General features: G+C 55.4%; 11 protein-coding genes across 11 annotated transcripts; 4 read left to right on the top strand and 7 right to left on the bottom strand.

Annotated features, from left to right (window-relative positions):
• Nucleotides 1-46: 46 nt before the first annotated feature.
• On the top strand, nt 47-2429 carry PG998_005130 (uncharacterized protein; the record flags this gene model as incomplete). The annotated part of the gene is made up of 5 exons (XM_066871948.1): nt 47-535; nt 594-830; nt 898-1250; nt 1307-2009; nt 2067-2429. The coding sequence occupies 5 exons, from the start codon at nt 47-49 to the stop codon at nt 2427-2429; spliced, it is 2145 nt and encodes a 714-aa protein (XP_066732045.1).
• A 2520-nt stretch (nt 2430-4949) lies between these two features.
• Nucleotides 4950-7019, top strand: PG998_005129 (uncharacterized protein; the record flags this gene model as incomplete). Its single annotated transcript, XM_066871947.1, has 6 exons — nt 4950-5007; nt 5080-5217; nt 5350-5381; nt 5485-6037; nt 6100-6297; nt 6382-7019. 6 exons carry the CDS (start codon nt 4950-4952, stop codon nt 7017-7019), a joined length of 1617 nt encoding a protein of 538 aa, XP_066732044.1.
• Nucleotides 7020-7404: 385 nt separating this feature from the next.
• Nucleotides 7405-7584, bottom strand: PG998_005128 (uncharacterized protein; the record flags this gene model as incomplete). Its single annotated transcript, XM_066871946.1, has 1 exon — nt 7405-7584. The coding sequence occupies one exon, from the start codon at nt 7582-7584 to the stop codon at nt 7405-7407; it is 180 nt and encodes a 59-aa protein (XP_066732043.1).
• Nucleotides 7585-7631: 47 nt separating this feature from the next.
• Nucleotides 7632-9260, bottom strand: PG998_005127 (uncharacterized protein; the record flags this gene model as incomplete). The annotated part of the gene is made up of 3 exons (XM_066871945.1): nt 7632-7766; nt 8194-8511; nt 8550-9260. The coding sequence occupies 3 exons, from the start codon at nt 9258-9260 to the stop codon at nt 7632-7634; spliced, it is 1164 nt and encodes a 387-aa protein (XP_066732042.1).
• A 677-nt stretch (nt 9261-9937) lies between these two features.
• Nucleotides 9938-10777, bottom strand: PG998_005126 (uncharacterized protein; the record flags this gene model as incomplete). Its single annotated transcript, XM_066871944.1, has 4 exons — nt 9938-10147; nt 10238-10421; nt 10539-10590; nt 10651-10777. 4 exons carry the CDS (start codon nt 10775-10777, stop codon nt 9938-9940), a joined length of 573 nt encoding a protein of 190 aa, XP_066732041.1.
• Nucleotides 10778-12493: 1716 nt separating this feature from the next.
• Nucleotides 12494-13715, bottom strand: PG998_005125 (uncharacterized protein; the record flags this gene model as incomplete). Its single annotated transcript, XM_066871943.1, is given in 6 exon segments — nt 12494-13048; nt 13065-13099; nt 13139-13219; nt 13245-13297; nt 13310-13504; nt 13591-13715. The coding sequence occupies 6 exon segments, from the start codon at nt 13713-13715 to the stop codon at nt 12494-12496; spliced, it is 1044 nt and encodes a 347-aa protein (XP_066732040.1).
• A 1254-nt stretch (nt 13716-14969) lies between these two features.
• On the top strand, nt 14970-16269 carry PG998_005124 (cytochrome P450; the record flags this gene model as incomplete). Its single annotated transcript, XM_066871942.1, has 4 exons — nt 14970-15002; nt 15135-15255; nt 15522-15900; nt 15963-16269. The coding sequence occupies 4 exons, from the start codon at nt 14970-14972 to the stop codon at nt 16267-16269; spliced, it is 840 nt and encodes a 279-aa protein (XP_066732039.1).
• Nucleotides 16270-17313: 1044 nt separating this feature from the next.
• Nucleotides 17314-18637, top strand: PG998_005123 (FAD/NAD(P)-binding domain-containing protein; the record flags this gene model as incomplete). Its single annotated transcript, XM_066871941.1, has 2 exons — nt 17314-18438; nt 18494-18637. The coding sequence occupies 2 exons, from the start codon at nt 17314-17316 to the stop codon at nt 18635-18637; spliced, it is 1269 nt and encodes a 422-aa protein (XP_066732038.1).
• A 139-nt stretch (nt 18638-18776) lies between these two features.
• PG998_005122 (Homogentisate 1-2-dioxygenase) lies at nt 18777-20240 on the bottom strand (the record flags this gene model as incomplete). Its single annotated transcript, XM_066871940.1, has 2 exons — nt 18777-20109; nt 20173-20240. The coding sequence occupies 2 exons, from the start codon at nt 20238-20240 to the stop codon at nt 18777-18779; spliced, it is 1401 nt and encodes a 466-aa protein (XP_066732037.1).
• Nucleotides 20241-20428: 188 nt separating this feature from the next.
• On the bottom strand, nt 20429-22325 carry PG998_005121 (uncharacterized protein; the record flags this gene model as incomplete). Its single annotated transcript, XM_066871939.1, has 4 exons — nt 20429-21854; nt 21910-22011; nt 22081-22229; nt 22284-22325. 4 exons carry the CDS (start codon nt 22323-22325, stop codon nt 20429-20431), a joined length of 1719 nt encoding a protein of 572 aa, XP_066732036.1.
• A 975-nt stretch (nt 22326-23300) lies between these two features.
• PG998_005120 (uncharacterized protein) lies at nt 23301-27077 on the bottom strand (the record flags this gene model as incomplete). The annotated part of the gene is made up of 1 exon (XM_066871938.1): nt 23301-27077. One exon carries the CDS (start codon nt 27075-27077, stop codon nt 23301-23303), a length of 3777 nt encoding a protein of 1258 aa, XP_066732035.1.
• Nucleotides 27078-27999: the final 922 nt, after the last annotated feature.

Genomic DNA, 27999 nt, shown 5'->3' with positions numbered 1-27999 from the left:
GGGTTCTCTGATTTGCGACATGACACCCGCAATCGGGATCACCGGGATGACTACCGTCGCGACCAGCGCGATGACTACCGCCCCCCCGCAAGGCAACTTCGACTTCCGCGTAAACCGCCCCACGGGCGTCCAGGAGTCTTTCGAATCATACAGACCTTCGTACGACTCTGGTCGCAATGGAGGACGCGCCGATCGCAATGATCGTCGATATCCATCCGATGACTACAGACCTCAGCGCAATGGTATCAGTAATGGAGGTCGGCCGCCTGCCGCCCGGGGCATGCGCTACGACCGAGGCGGTCGTGGCAGCAACTACCGAGGTCGCGGTGGTTACAAATACGTGCCCAAAAAGGCGGCCGAACGGGAGCTTTTGAACCAGAAACATGACCAAAATGTAGAAGAAATACTCGGGGATTCTAATGGAAGAGCAACCTACCGAGATGTCGACGAGCTGTCCGACAGTGACGAGGCAGCCATGGAGTTTTCGGACGATTCGGATGCAGAACCTCAGGAGCCTGCGGCCAAACGCGCCCGTGTGGCTTCGGGCCCCACCAGCGCTGCTGATGAAGCGGCACCTCGATGGTCCAACCCAGACCCCCTACACTGCCCTTCCACCTCCGGATGAGACAGCCCGCAAGAAGAAAGATGTTGTTCAACTAATCCGCAAGGCACGCGTCGAAGCCGACTCCAAGAAATCAACCACCGCGTCTGAGGCCGCAGACTTCATATCTTGCGATTTCTCGGACGGCGAGGACGAAGATATCAATACTGGCAACAGCCTCGATGCACAATCATCGTCTTCCTTAGCTCCAACCAACATGGCTCCTACAGTTGCTGCACCCTCGCCCGCAGCTCCTTACTCGCTCCCGCCGCACTTGCGAGGCCATCCTGCAATAGCCCAGTTGCCCCCCACACTTGCGCAATAACCCCGAAGCAATCGCCGCTGCTGTCGGCTACGATCGCGGAACCCAACCTAAGCACGACGCAATTGCCGCTGCTGCCCAAGTTGTGCAAGCTCAATCCAAGCGCAACGCGCAAGCCACTGCAGTGGAGCTCAGTCCTTCTACCGCCCTTGGTAGCCGCAAACGCACCTTTGACGACCGTATCAAGCGTCCACATGCACCCCTCAAAAAGGTGACCAAGATGAAGACGGCTGGCTATATCATCAGCGAGTATCTCCCGGTTCCCGGTCAGGACGCCTGTCCGTGGGCCGAGGTCGATCATTCTATGACATCCTCCATGTCCGTCAGGTATGTAGCTCGATGCACCCAACGTTACGAGGTAGCACTGTTCTAACCGTTTACAGACTACATAAGGAACTAGTCGACTTCCATGAATACGTCAAACCACGCGACTTCGAACAGCGCATTCGTGAGCAAGTCGTGAGCCGGTTGAACCATCTCGTCAAGTTCAAGTGGCATGACGCGAGCATCCGCGCTTTTGGTTCCTTCATGTCAGGTCTTTACCTCCCCACAGCTGATATGGACCTTGTCATTTGTTCCCAGAGCTTTCTTAAGACGGGACTCGCTAAATACAACTCCAAGACCAAGCTGTGGCAGATGTCCCGTTTCTTAGAGGGACGTGGAGTGGCTTATGAGAACGAGATTGAGGTGATCGTCGGCGCCAAGGTCCCACTCCTGAAGTACTGTGACAACTGGACTGGCCTCAAGATTGATGTCTCGTTTGAGAAGTATGATGGCGTCAAAGCCATCAAGACCTTTACAGACTGGAAAGAGAAGTACCCAGCAATGCCCATCCTGGTTGCAGTGCTGAAACATTTTCTTTGCATGCGAGGTCTGAACGAGCCGGTGAACGGTGGCATTGGAGGATTCTCTGTCATATGCATGGTTGTCCACCTACTTAACCAGATGCCACAGGTGCAAAGCGGATCCATGATTCCTGAACACCATCTTGGCGAATGCCTCATGGAATTCTTCGATTACTACGGCAATCGATTCAACTACGAGACCACTGCTATCTCCTTGAGCCCACCCCGCGAGGTTGGCAAGGTATGTTTGTCCCACCCAGTAATATACCCACAGCATCAATGCTTACACGTTTTGCAGAATGACGCTTCGGACATCGTGTACCGCAACATGGATCGTCTGTCGATTATTGACCCCAACAACCCAGCCAACGATATCTCTGGCGGTTCCTCTAATTTCTCCGTGATTAGACGCAACTTCAAGGAGACATATGTGGCACTCCAAGAGCGAATGGCTGAGCTGTCGTGGTCGAATGGCGACCCTAAGTTCAAAGTCCACGGGCAAAGCACTATTCTGGCTCCCATCTTTGCCGGTAACTACTCGTCCTTCAAGCGACAACGCGATTTTCTCCAGGGACTGGACGAGGAAATGAACGCTCCACCGGATCCGAATTACCGCCCGGCCATTGGCCCTCACGGCATCGACTACAATAAAGTGACCTAGTAGGAGTCATTTGTTACGGTCGCATCTGTTTCCTACTGGCGTAATCCCCCCTCCGGATTTGAGGCACGAGGGACCACCGGCGTTACGGAACTGAATTCGTCTGAGACGATAAAGGGAGGGCGGACGAGATGACCTTTACGACCCACGGCGTTTACCGGTTTGCGGAAGTTCTTTGCTTTGCAGATACCCCCAGGCATTTCCTGGCCCTGGCCATGACCAACGGCTTACACCTCGAGAGCTAAACGTTTCTGACCAGGTCCCGGCACCATATGTAGTATAGGGGCGGACGATCTGAGCTGTGGTTTTTCTTATCACAGTCTGCCAACAGCATACATCCCTTGCGTTGAGTTACCACGAGATGGTCTGCCAAGCGGCAAGGGCGATTAATGAAGATGATTTTTGCGAAAGAAGCTGCTTCTGGAAACGGATGCCCCAGTGGGGTGACCGTCATGTGAATAACCTCCTGCTAGCTAACGTGTCATGTTATGCAGCATTTTAACCGGCAATCTGCCTGGAATGAACATGCTGACTTGCGTTAGGAAAACGAACCATGTGATCTTGACCTCGTTCGGCCCCCCGGGCTTCCAAACCTCTCAACTTCTACGTTGAAAGTTTGACGGCCTCCGTTTTCTCACTGCAGTCTGGGACTCGTTCCTGGATGTGGAGAGGATATTCAATTGCATGGGCTCGGGACCTTACTTTGCTTCAGCTGGCACGGAGCTCTGTGTTGCCACAAGGTTACTCAATGTGCCGTATTCCTGATGTCCTACTCTGTACATCTGCACAAGCTTGGATTCTTGTGCTCAGGGGCTCTGTGGGACAAATTTTCAGCAGTCGCACGGCCAGCAGCCATGCCATTCTATACTCATCACGAACCATTCACATTGGAGGGAAAAGGGTGGTAGAAATGAACATTTGAGATTCCCCTTGCAGTGCAGTGATGTCGGGAAGGCTGCCCACCCCGCATCCCCCGCAAAGCAACTCCCGCCAAAGGCTTCAGCGTTACCAAATGCAAATGATATCTTGTGTAAATATTTCTCCAACATTCGGTGCTTCACCGGCCTTACTATCGGTTGTGTGTCCCCCTTCTCAGCCGCTTGACTTGGCGGTCGTGGCAGGCATCCATTATGCAACGAAAATGCAAAGCTTCAATCTTGTGCAGCCAACAAGAACCCTGCCTCTTCTGTTGGCCGATAGGATAATGACGATGGAAGACCCGGACAATTCTTCCTCCGCCTTGGACTAGGCCACGGTAACCAGGGCGATTCGACCCCGTTTGCTGCTGCCGGCCACGTGTGTACCTCAAGCAACACCGCATCTCCAGCATCGGATGGACCTCCGACACACGCCACTCGCCGTACGCGCATGTTTGCGCCAATGTCTAAGATTTGGTTTACGATTGAGACTCTCGCTAGGGGTGCATTGCTAGTATGCATGTAGGGCCCAGCCTGCAGGCTGTTCAAACCGCCCGAGACTCGGTTCCCTGTTATCACCGGCCGAAACCAGCGTATCCAACAAGACACAGACAGCAATCGGCAGGTTCATTCAGTTCCGTGGCCCTCTTACTTCTTATGCATTCAGCCGACTTGTCCGTCGCATGGTTAAATAACCGCCGTGAACTGCGACTTACTCTTGCTCTAAGACACAAGACGACGCCATTGGGTGCTTCGGTCAGCCACTTAATGCGCCCAACCTGGGGTAACCAGTGCGGTGCCTGTGTGTAAGGTACATATTCCATCGAGCCATCCATGTATCCTGCCTACCTACATACCCATGCCTTCCCTGCCTTTCCTTGCCTCCATCCGATCAAGCCGTCGTCAAGGTACGCAGTTTCTGACAACATTCACGCTTCAAGGCCGGTCTTGGTCTAGGCGCGTCGATTCCCAACCCCGTTCGCAGCGCATTCTGCCTGGCAGGAAGCCGTCGAATTGGGTAAGCCGACTTTTCCTAGGTCCCGGGCAGCTAACATGGATGGGGGATTTCCTCGTGATTGGACTGACGTTAATCAACAAGGACCGGCAAACGACAGTGACCCCAAAAGCAGGGCTGGACTGCATCGGGAGGGATCTTTGCATGCACCCTGCGGCCTCCCTGGAGACGGTGGCAGGACCGGGAAGAGACCTGAGAGGATAGCTCTTTTGCTTCTCAAGGCCCAAGATCGACACCATCGCATTCGTTCATTCGACTCTCGCTACATCTTTGTTCAGGCAATCAATATCACCCTTGCTCGATTTCAAGGGGCGCATCTCGACTGCGACACCCTGACTACAATCTGTGCCCACCCTCACTCACGTTGTGCCACCATCCTAGGACCATCATGTTGAATTCGCCCGTCGATGGATAGTATATACCGGTCGCTTCCCACGCACTTGTTGAGCCTAACGGTTTTCCAACTTCCCCAAAAGCTTACATGTGGCAAGGTCCAGTCTGTCTGTGCAGTATTCTCCTCGATCCTTTCGATCTTCTCGATCCATCAACTATCATCATTTCATGCCATGAGGCAGCTCTCTCTCCACCAACATGAGCAAGAAAACATCAGCTGCTAATGTCTATTTCATCTGCTCATTCGCCGCCATTGGTGAGGATTCCTTCGCAATTGCCGTCTCCTTTTTCTCCGGTGTTGCTGTGTCGGTCGCTTATATCTAATCAGGCGGTGGATTGTTCGGCTTCGATATCAGCTCCATGAGCGGCGTGCTGGGAACAAAGGCGTACACCCGCTACTTCAACAACCCCGTATCATATGCTCAGGGTGGGATCACGGCATCCATGCCAGCGGGCTCCCTTGTCGGTGAGTAGCAATGTCGCTGCAGCTTGGAACGCATAGCATTAAACCCTCGTATGCTAACTAATATATGCCACCACAGGGTCGCTATGTAGCTCGTTTCTGGCTGACAGATTCTCTCGGAAGATATCCCTGCAGATTTCCTGCGTGCTGTGGATAATTGGCTCAATGTAAGCCAACTCTTCCAAATTTATATGTTGGGCCTAGGTTGGGCTCTTCAACGATGCTCATGAAGCGCTGACTCGATAAATGCGTTTCTTGCTCAGTATTCAGTGCGCATCTCAGAGCGTCGGCATGTTATGCGCCGGGCGTGTCATAGCAGGCCTCTGCGTGGGCATTGCCTCTTCGATCGTGCCCGTGTACCAGGCCGAAATTGCGCCCAAAGAGATCCGGGGCAGGGTCGTGTCGCTGCAGCAGTGGGCCATTACCTGGGGCATCCTGATCCAATTCTTCATCCAATACGGCGCGGCGCAGGTCGGGGGTGGTCCTGATGACCCGAACCAGCCCGAGGCCGCGTTCCGTATCCCCTGGGGTGTCCAGATGGTGCCTGCCTTTATTTTGTTGATCGGACTGTTCTTTTTTCCCTATAGCCCCCGCTGGCTCGCCACCAAGGACCGCTGGGAGGAGGCCATTCGCGTCCTCGCCCGCCTCCACGGCGACGGTGATCCTAACCACCCGAAGGTTCTCGCTGAGTACCAGGAGATCGAAGAAGCCCTGAGATTCGAGCGCGAGGAGGCCATCTCAAGCTTTCGGGCATTGGCAAAACCGAGGATCTTCAAGCGCGTACTGCTTGGCATGAGTGTGCAAATGTGGTCGCAGCTCTGTGGTATGTTCACTGGGTGTCCGCCCCTTCACCAATTTTCGATGAATTCTAATTTCAATGCATAGGAATGAACATCATGATGTACTATATCGTATATATTATGAAAGGTGCGCAGATCGCCTCGCCTTTGGCAACCGCTTCGATCCAATACATCATCAACGTGGCTATGACTTTACCGGCCATCATGTACCTTGATAAGATCGGTCGCAGGCCCGCGCTCATCATCGGTGCTTTCTTAATGATGACCTTCCTGTTTATTGAGGGTAAGACATATGTTGTTCTTTCCATTCTGATGCATCCTTTAATTCATCAAATAATGGCTGGCTGACCATCTTTGCACGACATAGGGGCCCTGCAAGCTGTCTATGGCCAGGCGAACACGGACAAGACCCGGACCGATGATAACAAGGATATCACGTGGCTGACCAAGGACAACAAACCAGTGTCGTCGGCTATCGTGGCCATGTCGTACCTGTTCGTTGCGACGTTCGCGACAACGTGGGGACCTACCTCGTGGACGTACCCTGCCGAAATCTTCCCCTCCAAGGTGCGGGCCAAGGCCGTGTCGCTGTCGACGGCGTCCAACTGGTTCTGGAACATGATTCTGGCGTTTGCGGTCCCACCCTTGTTGTGGAACATCAACTGGAAAATGTACATGATCTTCGCGGCGTTCAACGGGGCCGCCTTCGTTCACATGAGCCTTCTGGCACCCGAGACCAAGGGGTTCACGCTCGAGGAGATGGATGAGATCTTTGACAGCGGCCGGCCAGCTTGGAAGCCGTACAAGAAAGTCTCGAGGCTCGATCAACTGACAAGAGACATTGAGGCGGGCAATGTCAAGATTGCAGCGCCACTTGGTGGTGAGGGCGGTGTTGCTGGCATGGGTGCCAATGCGAGTAACATTAAAGGGAAAGCCAGTGGCTCGATAGCGACAGCTGAGACGAATGAGGTCCGGGCCGGGGAGAAGGCGTATCTTAAAGAATAACCCCGATCGAGACGGGCCGTAATCACCAGGGAGCCCTTAGTGGTTACGGGGGTGTTTAAGGCTGGGACAAGGTTGTGTCGGGGGTTCGGGTATTGACAATGGCAAGATTGAGGGGCGGTGTGAGGGGCGGCGCAAACGACTGTGATACCATTTGTGACGGTTTCTAAAGTTTTAATTTTCATCTTGATTTTGTACGACGATAGGAATTCTGTTCCGTCAACTGTGACTTTTCGATTGAATAACATTGCGAGCGTATATCTTCAGTAGAAGAGATGGGACATCCAACAAGCTCCGTCAATCTCATCTCGAGAGCTTTCTGTTTCGGTCACGCGCCAGCGGGCGGTATCCTTCCAAGAGCTTTGCCATCAAACCAGTGTGATATGCTCTAGCTTTTTTCACCATCAGGCCACAATTCTCCACCCATGGCATCGCTGATGAAAGCCGGGGCTACGATCCGAAATATGCCTGCCTCACCCTGCCTTTTGAGCACGATGGGTGTATCGGCGCCCGCCAGCAGCCACACTTCGTCGCCCTCCCGGTGGGAATTATATGCTCGGTGGCCCATGATGGCGGTCCAGGGAAACTAGGTGACGGAAGTTCTAGTACTATACACTAGAGACTTTGAAGACTGTATGTCAGCGAGAGCGTGACCCAGCCGAGAATAGAGTACATCAGAATATAATCGTATCCTCGCAGGAAAGCAGTCCATTCAAGGGTGTGTTGGCCCCATACAAGAACGGCCTCGGCCTCGAAGGCGTGTTAATCATATCAAAGCATGATTTACAGAATTCGTCATTTAAGGCGTAACCCTTGACATATGATGATAGATGTCTGATTCGGGACTGCAATTGTCTAGAGCCACTTCGCGGAGCGAACACTCAATCGAAAGATCATTGCTCTTGACAAGGAGCACATCGACGTCCCGGGATGATCGGGCCTCTGTAGCAATGAGTACATATAGTTGGCTGTTGTACTTATCACCCGGAACTTCTAGCTACTCTTGGCGGAGTGATTTGAATTTTATCTCAACTAGTCCTGTCCAATCTCATCACATCACCACATACACCCGGCTACTTCACCTAGTTGTTGTTGTCGTTGTCAATTGCCCCTGATTAGAAGAAGGCGCAACTCTTCTCTCTCTCTTTCCCCGCATGTCGACAGCCCACCTCTTCACCTGTTGTATGTCATAGTCGTGCTGCGTGGCGGGCACGTACATCCACTTCTCCCTCTCGGCGATCCAGGCGCGGTTCGGTAGGTACGCCTCGAGCATGTAGTAATTGTCGCGATGGAACGGGAAGTCAAACGTGGGCGGGCCGTTCCGCTCGAGGAAGGCGTCCGTCCCCGCGTCGGCGTCCTCGCGTGTCATCTGGAAGCGCCGCCGCTTATTGCCCTTGTTGGCGGCGTGGCGGCGGTTGGCCCTCGTAGTCGAGTCGAGGTGTGCCTCAAGGAGGCGCGCATGCCACAACCCCCCACTTCCCTTCCGGGACTGCTGCTGCCACGCAGTAAGTGCAATGATAAAGCCTTGCGGACCACGTCGGCGTTGCGCGCGAGGAGCCGCCGGTTCCACTCGGGGACGGGCTCGTTGCGCGCCCAGGAGGGGAGGGGCTCACCCTGGTCCAAGTCCTTTTGCCAATGCGCAAAGTCCACGATTAGACACAGGGCCGACCAGCGCAGCACACACGTCAAGCATGTGCATACCTCGGCCGGGTCGGGGGGCGGGACGTGGCTATAGGGCCGCTTGTGGATACCAAGCCTGTCCTGGCGCTCGCTGCTCTGCAATATGGAGACGATGTCGATATCTTCGTCTTCTCCGTCTTCTTCGCTGTTGCTGTTGCTGCCACTACCTTGCTCGTGCTGGTGCTGCATGTCGCGGATGAGCACAGGCAGGCGGAAACACTGAGCGAGGCAGCTGTAGCGCCAAGACACGATATGCTGGGCGATCCGGGACTCCTCTGACGTAATGAAGGCGTCGTACCCTTTACCTGCGCGGCGCAGGTTGAAAATGTCGCTGGGCCTCAGCAGGTACAAAATATCCAAGAGAAGCTCATATGGCAGATCCAGAAGCAGACCGCGCGGGGCGGGCTTGGGCTTCTTCGCCTTGAGTTGCTGCCTCTTTTGCGCGCGCTCTGTTTTCTTAGACCGAAGCGTCAGCGCCTCGGTTTTGTCTTCCAGAGGCTCCAAGTCCTCTCCCTCCTCATCGGATGGCGGCTGGGCGGATTTGCGCAGATGCGAATGTGGCATTCTGAGCTGCCCGCTGTATTCCACAGTGGGAATATTGCAAACCTTCTTCGGTCGGCTAGCTTTTAGGTTAGGATGCGCTGTTGAATTGCCACAAGCAGAGAAAGATCTGTAGATGGCTGCCTGTGAGCAGTACAGTGGAGATGAAGATCTCCCCACAGTTCGGAGTTTAGACGGGTTTAATGCCCGACCTATGCCATCCCTCAGGGTAGCCACCAAGAAGATACTAGTGAGCAGGATAAGAAGAGCAACGATTCAACAGATTAGCATCCGGTCACGTATATATGCCGCTGAGATGGATCCGACAGAGCTTCGACAGGACCACGACTGGCTTGAAGAATGACGAGGTTGCCGAAGTGCATTGGGCGCTATTGGCCAGTGGTCAGCACTATATGTAAAACGGCATTCCAACCACGTACATGGCTCACATCACCATCATCACATACACGGCTCTGGACCCATCACGGCGTGTTTCCATCTGCATTTCACTTTACACGGCGGCCATCTTGATAGAGTCGGACTCAGAGAATAACTATACAGGCGTCTGCACTGTACAGTAACATCTTATTGATTGTGACAAATCTGAATTGTTGGTCCCTACACACTGATTCACTTGTTCCAAGATCTTCTACCCTCACCAACGTGCAGTAACGTAATTGCACCGGATGCGAGTCGCGCATCTATGCATCGTCATGTTTCTTGTTCTTCTTCTTCTTACCTCCACCGCTGGAGCTCGACACGGTCGGTGTGGATTGTAGACGGATGTGCAGGACAGTCCATTCTTCGTCCTTGTACTTCTCGATCTCTTCGTCCTTGGTCAAGTACGCGGGAGGATTGTTGGCAGCCCACTCGAAGCCTTCTAAGTACGGCTTCTCAAGCTCATCGTCGCTCTGTTCATCGAACAGTTAGCACAGCCAGGGAAGACGTATATCAGCTATTCATGGGTGCAGCAAGGTGTTTGTAGGAATAGCTGTGCTTACCCTCTTCTTATTTGCCTTGTGAATCGCATCCAGGGCGTCCTTGATCGTGACGCCCTTCATGCTCCGCGCGGTGATCTTCATGCCAAGAGAAGTCATGAGATCAATCCTCTTGACCGGCGGCTCAGTGAGATGCTTGGACAGAATCTCCTTCTCCTCCACCGTGGAGGAAGAGGTGTTGATCTTCCTATATTATTGGCCACTGTCAGTCGAGTGCGGGGTAATTGAACGGGGCCCGGAGTAAGAGGCATCGACATGATAGGGGGAATAAGCATTGGCCTGCCCAGGAGTGAAATACACTTACCATCCTGTCCGCTGAGTTTCAATAGCAACCTCAATTGGAGTACGGTTTGTCTCTAATTTCACTGTCAGTAGATCCGTCCCCCCTAGACATGCAGTGTGGGGAAGGGACTTACTCAGCTCCTCGATGTTCATAACCCCTTCTGCATAGGAGCTCGCTCTACGCTTCTCCTTGACCGGGGACGTGATCTTGTTCTCCAAGCCTTGGACGGCGGAGTCGACTTTGGCGAGCGGTTCCGTCATGATGGCTGGTGGTGATCTGGAGAGAAACTAGGGAGGGGAAATGTAGTCTTCTACGCGGGGTAGAAGAGGGTAGCAGGAGATAATATCTGGCAAAGCTGGATGTTTGTGTTTGCTGTAAAGAGCTAGGCAAAGACCCGTAGCTGTTTACTGGTAGGAAGCTTGACTGGCTGATTGGTATTTGCGAGGCAGTACCAACAAGAGACTTGGTGGTGATGATGATGGAAGGTGTTGAACAACAGGATGATGATGGGGGATTAAGAGGGGGAAACCGAGGAGCGAACGGGGAAGGACGGGGTTATCATTATTGCGATGAGGGGAAAAAGGGACGGGGAGAGCAAAGGGAGAATGGTACCTTTTGACACACGCATGGGATGACAAAGGGAAGCTACGAAATCCCGCGATGCAGAGAGGCCGAGAGGCAGAGAGGCAGAGATGCAGTACATGGCGTGTCTACGGGGCGCATGTATCGGCGCTCCACGGGCGTATAGGGAGGGTACTTGGGCCGGATGTAAGTGGGTGGGCTGGGATCAACAGTCACGGGAGGGCAGCTGACCGTCCATCAACTTTAGCGTTTGGAGCTTCTATTGGCCTTGGTGGTCTCATCAGTATGGTTTCGTCAGGCGGGGTACGGAGCAGAGGGCGGAGGAGGTAGAATACTAACAGAGGGAACCAGGGGAAGGCTGCAAGAATGGGCAATTGCAGTGGTATGATCGCGTGACAATTGCTAAGTTCAGGTACATGCGCGTCCACTCAGCTGTTGGACATCGTTTGACCTCGTTCGACAACATCCTCGCATCATACTTGCCCCATCCGGCTTGGTTCCATGGCCCAGCGCAGAGACATGCCGACCGGGTAGGATGGGCGACTTCCCCAGATTCCCTATTTTCTGGGGTAGGCAGTGGGCAGTAAGGATCCGACCCACCATCAGTGTGCGGCTAAAGAGGGGTCCCGCCGTCCTTTCAGCGGTCCATCCACTAACTGGTCCAGCGCTGCGAGCTTCCACTGTGCGTCCGGAGTAATGGCCGACCCCCTTTCGAGGCCGGTGAAGGTTGCAATTGATTGTACCTGATTCGGATCTGAGGTACAATCCAGCGCCATCTGCGCCGAGTGATGCGGTTGCTTGAGAACAGCCAAGTCGAAACCGCTCAGTGCTTGCGGGTGGACCGATGTCGGGCAATCTCGGATGTCAGCCTGTTATTGGCTTCGGAAGTCGCGGGTTGGTCCACGTCCCTGGGAACCGACGGTCGGGTTTGATGGCAACCTGGCTCTTTGTGAAGAGATGAATCTCACTGATCTGAACTACAGAAGCTTGGGTACTGCCTGCATCCCAGTTCTCGCCGGTGCATTCAGTGCCAGAAATGATACCATATACCCAGCTGTAGTTGTACATGTACCTAAGCTTGCAACAGAGCTGCAAGCCCCACTCAAGCTTTATTGCCGTTTGGAGATGGAGGAAGTCGCAAAGAGGTCGACAGATGATAACCTTCCAAGCTCCAAGCAAACCCCGCAGCCCCGCCCGCAGACGGTCACGCGGGCTTTCACCCGTTCGATTGGCAGGAGAGAGAGAGAGAGAGAGAGAGACCTGTAGCCACGCAAGATCACTTGCATCTGAGTAACAGCTCATCAGCGCAACACACCACCGGCGAGTCAGTTGCCAGTCTCGACAGATTAGTAACGTACGTGAAGAACGCGAAGGCTGATTCTGCAATCTGCTTCTCATTCACGTGAGACGGAAACATCGCCCGTCACCTTCACACTATTTCGGTACTCCTCGCCAAGCATCTCAATCTCCTCCTGCCCGGGCTTGGTGCTGATGACCTGCGTGATGGCAAGTGTTTTGAGACCGAGCTTCATGTCCCGCTTCAGCAAGTCGTTGGGCGTCAAAGGCCCGCCGCCGTGCATTGAACTGCTACCGACGGTTTGCAGATGTAGCGAGGAAGAATCGCGCTGAGGCCAATCACCACCAGCACTATGCTTCTGATACGAGGACGGTGATCTGGTGGATTCGCGAATCCTTCTGTACAAGGGCCGGACGATAGGGATGACTATACAGACCATAATCACCGCTATCTCGACGGCAGACCTGACAATCAAGGGCGCCGTGTCGTCTGTCCCACCACAATTGCCACTCTCAAAGTTCGCCCAACGTTCCACAAGACAGGACGACTTACAGGTGAAGTTTGGATTGTCAAGGCCGCCAAGCTCCACCGTTCTTACTATTCCAGCCATCCCAGCGCTTGCAGTGTCAGTGAGGCGCAGGCATGAATGAAGCTTGGTATGAACTTACAATATCACCAGGCTCATACTCCCAGCAATCGTGATCTTTTCACGCTTTGATGTTACACTGCGCACTCGACATACTCACAGCCAAGCGTTGTAGCAACTGGGGCAAGGGGTTATCGCAAATCCCCTCTACCCGTTCCCTATCCCAGATTTTGCTGACTGGTCGGCATTGTGGCCACTACACCACAGACACTGAGGCCGAGATGATGGAGAGAGTGGCTATCGAAATCCACATGGCTATCTTGTCACGCAACCACCACGATGCGCAGGAGGAAAAGCGCCAGAGAAATCTTAGCCATCGTCATTTTTATGACGGCTGCTGCTTGGCACATCAATTCCCGAAAGACTGCCGAAGCCGCATTGTTTGGGCTTAATGTCTGCAGATGCTGGCCAAATCCGTAAAGCACCGAGACGTCCGTGAATACCGTGTATAGGAAGAAAGAGCTCCGTGCGACAGTTATCAATTGAAAAGCGCGACGCCAAACATTGTTCATGGGGTGTTGCCTACTCCCGCTGTGGCATACGCATACTCATCCGCACCGACGGATCGAAGAATTGCAAGACGTGTGTACAGTCGGAAAAGCACCATCATCAATGCAATGCCGGATAGAGTCCACATCAGGGCAAACGTTTCGCCTCCTCGCCCACCTATCATCTTGCCGTAGGGCGTTCACATAGAGTACACATTTGGCAGAAGTGCAGGTGGTTTCAATCAAGCAACGAAAAACTATGGGATACACCGGAGACGTGGACAGCCAGGAACGATACCACTGTCGTCTGATATGAGCGAGATACCCTTATACCCTCTTCACAATATTTGATCTGTCATTCTTGCTCAAGTCCCCATAAGAAAGGAGACCCAACCAGACCCAGACGGACTGAGCAGCAGGGCAGAAGGTGGTGACTGTATCAGGATTCATCAATTTCCCTCCGAGCTGGACGGTGTGGATGAGGCTGTACTCGGCCTATAATGCTCTGTATCCATCTTATATACGCACTTTTGGGTTGTATAGTCGAAGCGACGGGTCACTCAATAGGAAACCATTTACACACGTTGCTACTGTATGCACTCAATCCGTGTGATGGCCAGAGATGTGCTCGTGGCCTTATTTGCTACAGCATGGCTAGTGATTTCAGCGCGAGAGAAGTTATAAGTCGTTACCGAACTGCTGGGTCTCTGGATGGTACATCGCATGCAATAGCAACAACCAATAACACTGGATACTACCTTTATCTCGGAACCAACGCCTCAACAGCGGGCAGCGGACCCAAGCAGACGGTGGCAATCAATAGATTTGCCATCTGCATGAGATATCCTGTCACACGCATTAGTCTCCGGCCAAGCTGCCTGGCCGTTTGATAAGTCGAAGTAGTCACAAAAGTCCCCGCCGATTTCTAAGCTGGAGGACCTACAAAATACAAGCCTCCCCAACTAATTACCATGGGCGTTTGATTTGGTTGGAGTGATGGTACTTACCCCATGTCAACTCGTTATGAACTCTACCCTCACGCTTCTAAGTGCCTGCAGGGGGTAACATCAGACCTTGAATATGCTCATTTGTGGGCAGTCTTGTTACTGACAGCACTTATATCCTTTACTTTCGTTCTTCATCATCGAGATCCATTGAAACAGTATCCAGGCCCGATCCTTGCGAGTGAGTCCGGCTTCCTCTTCCTCTTCCTCTTCCTCTTCCTCTTCCTCTTCCTACTCCCCTCTGCTTCCTGAATCGTCCAACTCGATACGCGAATTAGCAGCTGATAACAACTAGAATTCACGAATCCCTGGCGACTGTATATAGCCTGGCGAGGCCAACCGCATATTGTTACCCATGAGCTCCACAGGAAGTATGGACATGTCATTCGACTTGGTCCAAACTTGTTAGACCTGGATGTGCCTGAGTTGAGCAAGATGCTCTACAGTACGAAAGCTCAATGGGACAAGGTATGCACCAGAATTTCCACGTCGATAGTCAGGGCGACAAATTATGACACTAAATAAATATATTGGCCAGACAGAGTTCTATCGCGGATCGAGCTCGATAGTGAACGGGAAGATTGTGTATAACATCTTCAGTCAGACGGGTCCGGAAATCCATGCCCGGTGGAGGAAGCCTATCTCGAAGTACATTACTCCACGAATGGTGTGCTACCCCTTGAGCCTCATGTTGACAATGTTGTTGAGACAGTTACATTCAGTCAGCTAATTGGGTATCTAGAGAAAGGATGTGACTTCAACGGAGTTGTGTACGCCGCCAATAAGTGAACCGACTATTTCGCCGCCGTGGGACAGATCCCCGTCCTGGACTACTGGCTGGATAAGAATCCAGTACATAGGATCGGGCCTCCCTCATTTGCGCCGGTAGTCGATCTCGCCATACAGCATTTCATTAACCGCTACCAGGGCACAGATGGTAGCTACCATGACCCGTCTCAACCAGACTATCTTGACAAATTCATCTAGATGAAGAAGTCAGACCCGAAACCGTCAATGATACGATAATCATCTCGTACTTGATGATCAACCTTCTTGCAGGGGCAGAAACTACTGCCGTCCCATTGCGCTCCGTGTTCTACTACATCCTCCAGCAACCTGCCGTGTGGGCTCGGCTGCGGCAGGGGCTAGATACAATCGTAAAGGACAAGATCAAGCCCGTCACCTGGCGCGACGCCCGGTTGAGCCCGTATCTCGAAGTTGTGATGCGCGAAGCAACTCGCATGCTGCCAGGCGTGGCAATGAACCTCGAGCGGTATGTTCCGGAGGGCGGACTCGTGATACCTCCTGTCCCTACCAGCGGCGGCAACAGGAATGACGCGCCAGCGGCAGTAGCGGAAAATGGTATGTTCTTCCCCGCTGGCACCATCGTTGGCATTAATCCTTACGTAATGGCCTGCAATACATCAGTATACGGCGCCGACGTAGACGTGTTCTGGCCCGAGCACTGGCAGGGGGTGGAGGAGCCGGAGCCGCCGTACCATGTACAACTGATAGCAATGAACGCGGCGGACCTGCGTTCGGCGCTGGCGCGCGCGTCTGCATCGGCAAGAACCTCGCGCTGCTGCAGGCGTACGAGGCAGTCGCGACGCTGGTCGTCCGCTATGACATCGAGCTGGCGGAACCGACGTCGCAGTGGCGCATCACCAATAGCTGGTTCCCGAGACAGGAGGACGGCTTGGACGGCCGGCTCAATGGGAGAGCAGGTGGCCACTGATTCGCGGACCAAATCGACATACCGGGTCTCGATCTACTCCTTATTGAGTATGCCCCGTCAACGAACGCGGGGTGGCCCACCATGACTTAACTATGCTCCGGCTCGGCGCTCAAGATTTGATGGCAGTACTATTTGTTACTGAGGCGATCACAAAGGGTCGAAGGCGCCTGGGAGCTTGTCGGTTCGAGCAGCGATATTACGGGGACTAGTTACGACGAAGAGTCAAACAGGGAAATTGCCTCAATACGCGACTGAGGGGGAAGTCTATGGAAGTACGTAATTGGCAACGCTCTCGATTACAACTTTGATCATCCAAAAAGCCACCCGACTTGAAACGGGGGGCCTTGCCATTCACATCGCTCTCAACTGGACGGCCAAACAACCATAACTTCGGACATGGTTGGCTACCGAGCAGAAGCCCCGAGCCCCGAGAGCGCGTGTGACAAATTGCCGAACTGGTCTTTTTTATGGACCGAGCGAAGCGAGCTGGGCTTACATTCTGGGCTCACTGCCCGGCTGCGATGCTTGACAAGGTCTCTGGCGCTATTTCTAGCTTGGTGCTAAGTGCCCCCAATCGTCCCTTGTCTACCTTCAACTGGTATGAATGACGTCGTAGACTATCACCACCATTCTGTATCACAGCCGCCAATCTATCGGTACCGAATTCGTTATGGGGTTCAGTCAACACCGAGCCCGTACTCGTACCTATGGATGTTTTACTGCACCTCTAGGCCATAGGGATATCATGGGTTGAACTAAAAGGAATGGCTGATATCCATATAATGAATCACAGCGTACGGATTACTGGCGTCGTCCCCCACTTGCCCTGCATCAAATCCTGCAGGACAATATCACACCCTAGTCTCATAAATCCCTATCACCAATACGAGCTGTTGCCTATTTGTGAAGCGAAGCATAGCAACAAAGGCCGCGTGTCATTTACACTATAAGCCCAGGAATTCACGCTGCCGTTTGGTTCATGCCAACCTGGTATCTCCTCCCTACTACCACATATCATAACAAACCGTCCTGCACTTGCCCATCATGCCCTTAGACATCCTCATCGTCGGCGGCGGGGTCTGCGGCCCAGCCCTGGCCACGCTGCTCCTCCGCGCGGACCCCCGGCGATACACCATCACAGTAGTGGAGCGCTACGCGGAGCTCCGGACGGGCGGCCAGCAGATCGACATCCGCGCGCAGGGCATCCCCGTAATGCGCAAAATGGGCCTGCTCGGCGCCGTGCGCGACGTCGTGGTCCACGAGCGCGGCATGGCCTTTGTCGACAAAGCCGGCCGCGCCAAGTTCCAGCTCACCGTCAACGACACGGGCAAGGGCCAGCAGGCCTTCACGAGCGAATACGAGATCATGCGCGGCGATCTGGTGCGCGTGCTGTACGATGCGAGCCTCGCGGCGTCCGAGGCTGCCAGAAAGCAGGGAGGGGCGGGCGTGACGTACGAGTTCGGCGTGTCGGTGGAAAGCATCTCGCAAATCGAAACCCACGAGAAAGACGGACGTCGCGGCGGCGGCGTCGACGTGACGTTCAGCGACGGCCGGCAACGCCGCTTTGACCTGGTGGTGGGCGCCGACGGCCAAGGGTCGCGGACGCGGCGGCAGGCCTGGGGCGACCAGGCCGGGCGGGACGTGTTCCACACCGTGCACAGCTACACGGCTTACTTCACGGTCCCGCGCGTCGAGGCCGAGGACAGCGACATCGCCGTCGTCTACCACATGCCCGGCAGACGCATGATCGCGTTCCGCGCCAACGACCGGCCTACCACGCAGTGCTACTTGTTCTGCAACGACCCCGGCAGCTGCGCGGAGCTGCGCGCGGCCACGAGCGGCGCTCACAAGAGCGTGGACGAGCAGAAGCAGATCTGGCGCGACTTCTTCCAGGACACGGACGCTTGGTGCCGTGAGCGCGTCTTCGAGGGGCTCAAGAACACCGAGGATTTCTATTCCCACGAGGCGGGGCAGGTGAAGCTGGAGTCGTATTCGCGGGGCCGCGTGACGCTGCTGGGCGATGCTGGGTACTGCCCCAGCCCCGTCTCGGGGTGCGGCACGACTGCATCCCTGGTCGGCGCTTACGTCTTGGCTGGTGAGCTGGCGCGGCACACCGACGACGACGTTCAGGGGGCGCTGGAGGATTACGATCGGGTCCTGCGTCCATTCGTTGGCGAGATCCAAAAGTTGCCCCCCCGGCGCGCCCAAAATCGGCGCCCCTCAGACTGCATGGGGGATCTGGTTTTTCCACTTGGTCGGTTGGCTCATCACCTCGCTCAAGATTGATAAACTGGTTCTGAGTCTGATGCCCGAGGACAAGGGTGGCTGGGCACTTCCCAGTTACCCTGAGTTGAAGCTAGCAGAATGAAGGGTCGCAAAAGATCATGTATGAGTATGAGTCCATGGATCATTTACAAAGCTAATGAGATACCCGGCAATTTCCCCTCCCACCCTCGAGGTGATTATAATAAATACATACTTGCTTGCTCAAACCACATTTTTTCGCCTCAATCAAGCAGATGACCATTCGTGTTGGCACCCTCCGGCTTCTTCCAGTGAGCCTTGAGTCCGCCCCAGCTGTGATCGTTGTAGGCATCCTGCACCTTGTTGCACGTCTTCAGACCCCATTCGGTGACGCCGACCATGAGGCAGCTTTCGAACATGAAGGCGCAGCTCCCCTTCCCGAAATGAACCGGCTTCAGCTCGGCATTGCGGGCGCCCTCGTAGCTGTCGGCGTCGGGGCCGTGGCCGCTCATGACATTGTGCAAGCTCGCGCCGCCGGGCATGAAGCCGCCCGACCCGCCCTTCTTGGCGTCGTAGACGCCGCTGATCAGGCCCATGAACTCGGACATGGTGTTGCGGTGGTACCAGGGCGGCCGGAAGGTGTCGTCGGCGACCATCCAGCGCGGCGGGAAAATGACAAAGTCGGCGACGGCGGTGCCGGCGTGGTCCGACTGCGCCGTCAGCACCGTGAAGATGGACGGGTCCGGGTGGTCGAACGAAACGGACCCGACCGTGTTGAAGCGGCCCAGGTCGTACTTGTAGGGGTAGTAGTTGCCGTGCCAGGCGACCACGTCGAAGGGCGTGTGGGCCTGCCGGGTTGCGAACAGCGTGTTGTTGAACTTGGCCGTGATGGTGTAGGTGTTGGGGCCCGCGGCCGCCGTGGCGCCGCTGTCTTCGCTGAAGCAGGCAACGGGCGCCTGGAAGTCCCGGGCGTTGGCCAGGCCGTTGGAGCCGATGGGACCCAGTTCGGGGAGGACGAAGTGGCCCTGGTATAGTTCGAGGGCGTAGCCGCGGGCAGGGCCGCTCGGGAGATGGACTTGGAACTTGATGCCGCGGGGGATGACGCAGATCTCCATGGGCCGCACGAGAAGCCAGCCGAGCTCGGTGCGGACGTCCAGCACGCCGTCCTGGGCGACAAGCAACAGGTCGCCGTCGGCCGAGTAGAAGGCCGTCCGCTCGTCCATGGATTTCCCGGCGGCGTAGATGTACATGCCAATGCCTTGCTTCAGGGTCGGATCTCCGGCCCCCGCGACGAGTCTCAGGCCGGATACGAAGTCGGTCTGCTCGTCATGGTCAAAGGGGTCCCAGCGCAATTGGTTGGGGATGTACTGGAGCTTGGAGGCGCTGTAGGGCTTGTCGGACGTGAACGGACCCGTCGTGTCCTCTTGAAACGGCGGGTGGGCGCACGAAGGGAGGATGCGGTACAGCCATGACTGCTTGTTCTCGTGCCGAGGCGCCGTGAAGGCGGTGCCGGACAGCTTCTCGGCGTACAGGCCGTGGGGCGGCTGCTGTGGGGAGTTCTGGCCGACGGGCAATGCATCCTTTACCGACTCGGTCCTGGCCAGTGCGAGGCAGTGAGCGATCGAGTTGTGCACAGCATGCAACACGACGGATACTTACTCGAGGTAGGAATCAAACCCATTCTGGTACCGGTATTTCTCCTTGCAATCAAAGGCGGTGACGGGCATGGTCTTTCGATGGGTGAACTAAGCGAGTGAGTCTATGGTTGTGTTTGATTCATTCTTATTCGGGGAATGCCATTTATGTATTTATTGATTATTGCTATTTATTGCATGCCGTAGATAGCCGTGGTAGCCTGTGGTAGCCGATCTGGTCAGGCAAGGGCGGAATTCCAACCTTCCAACGTGGGGTAGCTTCACTTAGCAGCAGCCGGTGCGCCTTCCGCAGCAGCCGGTGCACCCCAGACCTTCACCGACGGCATGCTCGGCATCTGGCTTGGTATCAGCGACTTGAAGCTGGGCCCGGCCGGCATCGCAGGCATCGCAGGCATCGTTGGCATCGCAGGCATGTCCGGCATCTGTCGCGGCACGTACGACGCCAGGCCTGTGCCGGCCGACTGGGCGACGCCAAAGAGGTAGCGCATGTATGTCCTCTTCTGCTCGTCGTCGTCGGCGCCCCCCGTTTGCAGCGTCGCGGGCGCTGCGTCGTCATCGTCTGGGAGGGGAACCATGGACGCAGCAGCCGCGATGTCGAGCGGCGACGGTAGGTCGTCGCCGTCTTCTCCGCCAGCCGCCTCGTCGTCCCGTTTCCGTGATGACGACTCGCCCTCCTTCTCGGCCCTTTCTGCTCGGGCCACCTCTTCCGTCTTGGGGATCTGCGTCCCGTCCGCGTCCGTCTCGACGGGCTGCTCGATGGGCTCCGGCGGCGGCGGGGTCGCGAACTTGGCGTCGTCTTCGATCTTGGAGTCGTCGTCGAACCAGCGCACAACATAGTTGCTAGCTTCCTCCGTCATGGACGCGTACTTCTCGTTCTTCTCCGGCTGGAACATGCTCATATGGGCCTGGATCTCGTCCTCGACTTCCTTGATGACCTGACGCGAGAACAGTGGGTTGGCTAGGTGGTCTTTGTCGGGCACAGCGCAGAACGTGCGCTCGGGGACGAAGTAGCCGCCCGACCACACGCCGTTCTCGCCGAGCGAGCAGTAGAAGTTGTGGATGCCGACGCCCTTCAGCTCGCCCATGCGCTCGAGCCGGCGGTTGAGCTCTTGCTGCTTCATGAGCGACCCCACGAAGGTGAAGTGCTCCGAGAGGTACTCGAACGATTTCCCGACGTTGCCGCGGTTGATGTACGCCAGCCCTTGGCTGAGCGCATCGACGCTGCTCTGGTACCCTTCCTTGACCCCTTCCTTCATCGACTCCTTGTTGAGGTTGCGCATGTTGCGCACCCCTTCCATGATCTTTTCGCGGTGGATGTAGGCCGTAACTCCTCCGGCCGCGATGGCACCAACAGTCCCGGTACGCAGTGCGATAAGCTGCCAGCCTTTCCAGGACGAACGCGTCGAGCGCGCGGCTGGTAGCACGGCTGCTGAGCGTTGCATGGCCATTCTGCTAAGACCTGCTGGCGCTGCCGATAGGGCCGTCATGACGTTGAACACGCTGCTGACCTTCTGGTAGTTGGAGAAAGCGCCATACACGAACATGGATCTCGCCAAGCCGTTGAAGGGGGTGTCAAAAGTCAAGATCCCCTGGATCGGAGGGTAGATGTGATCTTCATGTTGCTCGTCGGCATTGGCAAGGCGGTCATTCAATACGGAGAATAGTGAATCTGCGGCGATGAATCCTCTGAGCACGGTTAGCGAATGGCATGCATTTTGCAATTTCCCAGGGCATGGCTCACCCCATGGAATGCGCAACCAAGATGACACCCACACTGCGGTCGTTGGGTGGCCATGGCTTCTCGCTGTGCGCTTTTCGCACTTCCATCACCCTCTCCTTCAGCCTGCAGAGGGTATCGTCAGAATCCACACTCGACACTCCTACTCACCACGCACTCCGGACTTCAACTCACCAGTCGAGGAACAGCTCAGTGGACTGCTTCAGCTCTCCCTTCGTCTCATACTTGGGAAACACAACTGATTCCACACTGTGATCGGGCAGCTTCTTCAACACTTCCTTCTTCAGATCCAACGGGAAGTTCTGGAAGGTATCGTCATCTCCCTGTTGGTAATCATGTCAGCCACAGTTCCGACTTACACGCCACAGGTAGCTTACCTTAAACCCGTGAATAAAACATAGCAGCAATGTTCGCGACATTATGGTGTACCTTGCGACAGAAAGACTGTTGCGCCACACAATCTGGCAGTGGAAGCTTGGGCAATAATGAAACCGACTGATAGGGGATATTTGGGATCTGTACTAGGTAGTAAGTATTTAATGAGGTGTTGCAGGATCTCCCAGATCTATAAGCCCGGCAGATCTTCTGTTGCTGTGTAAGCGCCACTAGCCACAAGACGAGGGTATTAAACAAGGAAGTTGCGAAGTTGGGCAACGGGTCTTGGCTGGGGCTGGCTTCTCTGCCTTCTTGTTGGCATTTGATCTTGCATATTCCAAACGTCGGGGTCGGGCGCAGAGCTTAAGGGCGAGCACCCCCTCTACAAGCAGCCACAACGTCATTCATCACGTCATGCTCTCCAACTAGTAGTATTACCAGGTCTACGGGAAAGCCCTGGAAGGCCTGGACGCTCGATGCTAAAGCAAGAACGATGCGCTAGCAGCAACTACCGGAGACCCAATCAGTGATGCCTGCAGTGATGCGTGGGCAATGCCTCTGGCAGGCTGCGTCTATCCCCAAAGACCCTGTTGATGAGCCATGCGTGAAAAGCCAGGGGGCGAGGCAAGATTCATTCGGGGAGAATGCCAAAAGATCACGATACGGAATTGGTTGGTATGAATTGTGATGAAAATGCAATTAAGCTATTTAAATAATAAATACTACATAGACTTTTCAAATGGGAACATCAACGCTAAAATCCGATCAAAACACCCAATACCGAGAACCAAGAACCCCTTCATTATGAACCATACCGGGTAAATACTCATACAATCGTCGCTCATCGTGAAAACAGCGGGAACCAGAGATCATGAGGTGATGAAGGTAGATGCGTAGTAAGACTCGTAATTATGTGGTAAACAGGAAGAGAGCATCTTACAAGATGCCGAGGAAACCACCGCCCCTAGAATGTTGTTAGTATGATTGTCGTTCATAAACATGTAGCTGTGATGAGAGACTTACTTCTTGCCACCGCCCTTCTTCTTGTCCTGGCCCGTAACGGCGCCAACGACACCACCCAGACCAAGTCCATCCAGAACCTTGTTAAGGCCCAGACCACCGAGCAGGTTGTTCACCAGCCCGCCGAGGCCAAGACCGTTCAGCAGCTTGCCAACCAGTCCCAGCACACCAGAGAGCAGCAGACCGACAGCGGCGATGATCTGGAACAGCGGCTCGGCCAGGAGTCCCCAAAGCGGGTTGAGCTCCTTCTTGGCGTACTGCATATCCTCGAGCTTGCGCTTGGCGTTCTCGATGGTCTCAGTGACGGTGCCCGTAAGCTCCTTGAGGAGGTCCGCGAGGTGGTACTCCTCGGGGCTGGCCTCGTGGGCGGCGGCGCGGCCCTTGGCGTTGCCGGCAATGCGGCCATCGGGGTCGAGGCCGCGGATGACACCGTTGGCCTCGGTCAAGATCTTACCGCCCTCCTCGATTAGGGGCTTAACCGTCTTGACGAGCTCCTCCTCGTTGCGCTCCTCCTCGGGCTGACGCTCAACGCGGTCAATGTTCTCGGTGATCATCTTGCAGATGGGGCGGATCTTGTCAAGCGAGTGCTCGATGCAAACACAGATGCGCTTGGCGATCTCACGGTCCTGTTCGAAGCGCAAGCGCTTCTGCTTGTCCTCCTCAGACTCCTCCTCAGTCTCAGGCTCAGGCTCGGGCTCGGGAATGTCACCGATGAGGGTCACATGACCCAGAATGCTGCCCTTCTGGTCGACAACATCACCATCATCGTCAATCTTCTTGCCGGCACACTTCTCCAGGTCGCCGGAAGTCAGCTTGCCGATGAGGTCGCCGTTCTCGTCGACGACATTGCCCTCCTTGTTGACCTTGCGACCTGCCATGGGGCTGACGTCCCTGGGCTGCTCTTCGGGCTCCCAGCGCTCGGCATGGCCAAGAACATTTCCGTTCTTGTCGAGGATGTCACCATCGTCGTCGACGGCGCGGCCGAAGAGGGCTTTGGCGTCGCCTGAAGTCAGGCGACCGACGACGTCACCGCCGGGTGTCACGATGTGACCCTCCTTGTTGACGGTGCAGCCGGGCAGCTCGGTGAAGGGACCCTCCTTCATACCATCGCGCTCAGCCTCAGGGATGAGCTCGGCGCGGCCGATAACGTCGCCGCCCTCGTTGCGAATGGCACCGGTCTTATCGCACATCTTGCCGATGAGACGCTTGAGGTCTCCCTCAATGACGCGACCGTAAATGTCGCCATGGCTGTCAACGGCGTTACCGGCCTTGTTGATACGCTTGCCAGCGAGGGCCGAGAAGTCGACCTCCGGCTCCGGCTCCGGCTCCTCTTCCTCCCAGCGCTCGGCACGGCCGAGTTGGTTGCCGTTCTTATCGAGAATGTCACCATCAGCATCAACGGTCTTGCCCTTGAGCTTTTTGGCATCACCCTCGACAACGGTGCCGACACGCTCGCCTTGGAACATGACAGCGCCCTTGTCACCAACGACAGCACCATCGAAGTCGGCGAAGGGACCATCCTCCTTGACGTCCTCGCGCTCCTCGTCGGGAATGGGCTCGGCCTTGCCGATGACCTTGCCGGCGTCGTTGAAGATCTGGCCATCATCACCAACCTTCTTGCCAACGAGATGCTTCAAAATACCCTGAACAACATGGCCCCAGACGGCGCCCTTGTCATCAACAACGTTGCCGAACTTGTTAACCTTCTTGTCCTTGAGGGTAGAGTAGTCAATCTGCTCTGGCTCCGGTTCAGGTTCAGCCTCAGGCTCTTCCTCCTCCTTGCGCTCAGCCTTGCCGATAACGTTGCCGTTCTTGTCGATGATGTCACCATCGGCATCGACCTTCTTGCCAATCAGGTTCTGGAAGTCGTCGCCAACAACCATACCGACCTGACGGCCGTCGAAGATGACCTTGCCGTTCTTGTCGACAGTGGCGTCGGGGAAGTCCTCGAAAGGACCCGAGACGTTCTCGATGGCATCGGGCAGAACCTCGACCTCACCAAGAACATTACCGCGGGAGTCCCAGACCTTGCCCTCGGCATCAGGTTGTTTGCCGATCATCTTCTTGAGCTCGCCGGACTTGACGCGGCCGAGAGGGTTGCCCTTCTCGTCGACGACGTTGCCCATCTTGTTAATGGAAAGGCCTTCGAGGATGGAGATGCTGGGCATGTTCTTCTCAGCCTGTTCCTCAAGAGCGTCGAGGCGCTCGCCAGCTTCGGGGATTTCCTCACGGATGCGATCAACAACGGTACCCTCGGGTACCAGGTCGACCTGACCTAAGACATCATCGTCCTCGCCCAGCAGCTCGCCCTTCTCGTTGATGGACTTGATTTCCTTGCCGATCAATTCCTGCAGGTCCTGACCCTCAGCCAGCTTGCCGAGGATGTTGCCATTCTGGTCCTTGACTTGACCATCATCGGAAACAGTGAACGGACCCTCGAACATGTCGACGACCTTGGCCGCAACAGAAGGGGCGAACTCGGGGATTTCAATGGGAGCTTGCTCGCCGAGCTCATCTGCTTGTTCCTCGGCGCCTTCGACAGCTTCACCAGCCTCGTCAACAACGTCTTCAGCACCCTCAGGCACCTCGACGCCCTCACCAGCCTCGTCGACGGCGCCTTCGGCTTTATCCTTGACGTCTTCGGCGCCCTCAGGTACCTCGACGTCTTCACCAGCCTCATCAACCTTGTCTTTGGTCTCTTCGGCGGTCTCGTCAAGCTTGTCGGTGGCTTCAGCAGCCTCCTCGTCTACACCCTCCTTAGTGTCGTTGACAGTCTCGCCGACCTTGTCTGTGACGCCCTCGGCAGTCTCACCAGCATCATCGACTGTCTCACCGACCTTGTCACCGGCCTCGTCGACGGTCTTGCCGACTTTGCCAGTGGCACCACCAGTAGCATCGTCAACAGTGTCGTCGACGGGCTTGGTAGCATCCTTGGCCGTGTCGGTGACACCCTCGGTGGTGTCACCCACGGCGCCAGTGGCACCCTCGGCAGCGTCGCCCACGGTATCAGTGGTGCCCTTGACGGTGTCACCAACCTTGTCCGTGGCGTCCTTGGTACCTGTGGCACCGCCAACAGTGTCGGTAACACCCTTGGCGGTATCACCTAACGCGCCGGTAGCGCCCTTGGCCGTCTTTCCGACGCCGCCTGTGACACCACCGACCGCCTTGCCGACACCACCCAGGGCACCGCCAAGGCCACCGCTGCCTTCTTGCCCCTCGGTCTTATCCTGAGCAAGCTTGGTAGCATCGTCGGTAGCGTCCTTGGAGCGGGTCGTGTAGTTACCCAGCTCCGAGGCGACGTCCTCGAGAGGCTCGGCCTTGCCAACAATACCACCCTCGTCATCGAGAACGTCACCCTCCTGGGTAACGATGTAACCGACGAAGTCCTTGGCGTTGCCGTCAGTCACGCGGCCGATGGCGTTGCCATCATCGTCGATGACTTCGCCCTTCTCGTTGATGCGGCCGGCGGCCGGCACCATCTCGCCCTCGTCCCCTTCGTGGGTCGAGGGGTCTAGGTCGTCGTCGTCAACCTCATCGTCGATCTGTTGTTTGGTGTCTTTGACTTTGCTGTCGGCGGTGTCTTTGTAGTTTGATGTGTCGGGCACACTGCGCGGCACGTCGGCCTTCTTAGTTGTTTGGTCCTTAGCATCGCCTGCAGTCTTTTGTGTATCCTTGGTGCCCTTCTCGGCAGTGTCGGCGGCCTGGTTCTTGGTGTCATCCAGCTTCTTGGTAGCGTCTCCCAACTTGCTGGATGCGTCTTGTACGGCTGAAGACATGGTGGCGGGATGAATTGCGGCTGGGTCGTGTGGAGGTTTGTGGGGAGGTGGAAGGGGTAATACTTGTACAGGTTGATGTCTCGTAATATTCGTTAGGTTGTGTGGTTGTAGTAGATGTTGTACAGCGGGATGAGTGTATTCACTCATTCGATTTGGGGTATAATGGGAGTAGTATTATCAATAATGGTCATGAAGAATTAACAGAAGAGGGTGTAACGGGACGGGTGTATTCTGTATTTAAGTGAAACGTCTCGCTCCATAGGAAATACTGATGACGATGGTGAAGCCGTCCAGTAGCCTCCATCAGTGTAAGTGTAGCAGACGGTGCCGGCATCCAGACTACTTACGTCACTGACAGCCCATGCCGCGGTTGGGCTACGCGACGGAAACATACTCCATAGATTACAGAGCTGCAGCTTTCCTTTGACATCCCTACCTATCTTGGACTGTTTCGCATGAGTCCTCCTGTGCGGTGCCGGGCTCAACAGTGAGTTCGACGTCATGCCCAAATTGGCAGAAACCGTCCGAACGTCATCCACACAGTTCACCCATAGAAAGCAGAGCGATGATATCAAGCCACACTTGAGGCTACTGGGATTGAGCCTGGATGGGAACCGGATTCTCTGCAGATCCCACTTGGTGCAAGGGGGAGGGGATTGGGGATTGCATGGTGCTGTGCCCGAGGCTCTTCGGTGGGTGTGGCTGCTGCTTGCTTGCTTACAAGTCGCTATCACTGACACATTGACGACCCGACGGACTCTTTCGAAGGAGCCTCCAGTACCCGTTAGTGGATCATCTGCCCGGGGCAGACTACGTTTTCTAGCTGGGTGGGCTCACGGGCTATCTCCATTGGCAGGCATTGCTCGGAATCTGGGTCGGAAAACAAGATTTCTCGTCGATGTGGTTGATGAGTACGGAGATG

This window comes from Apiospora kogelbergensis (assembly GCF_038363985.1).
Source record: "Apiospora kogelbergensis strain CBS 113332 chromosome Unknown utg000003l_segment0_segment0, whole genome shotgun sequence".
NCBI classification, from domain to species: domain Eukaryota; kingdom Fungi; phylum Ascomycota; class Sordariomycetes; order Amphisphaeriales; family Apiosporaceae; genus Apiospora; species Apiospora kogelbergensis.
This window is presented reverse-complemented; position numbering and strand designations above follow the sequence as displayed.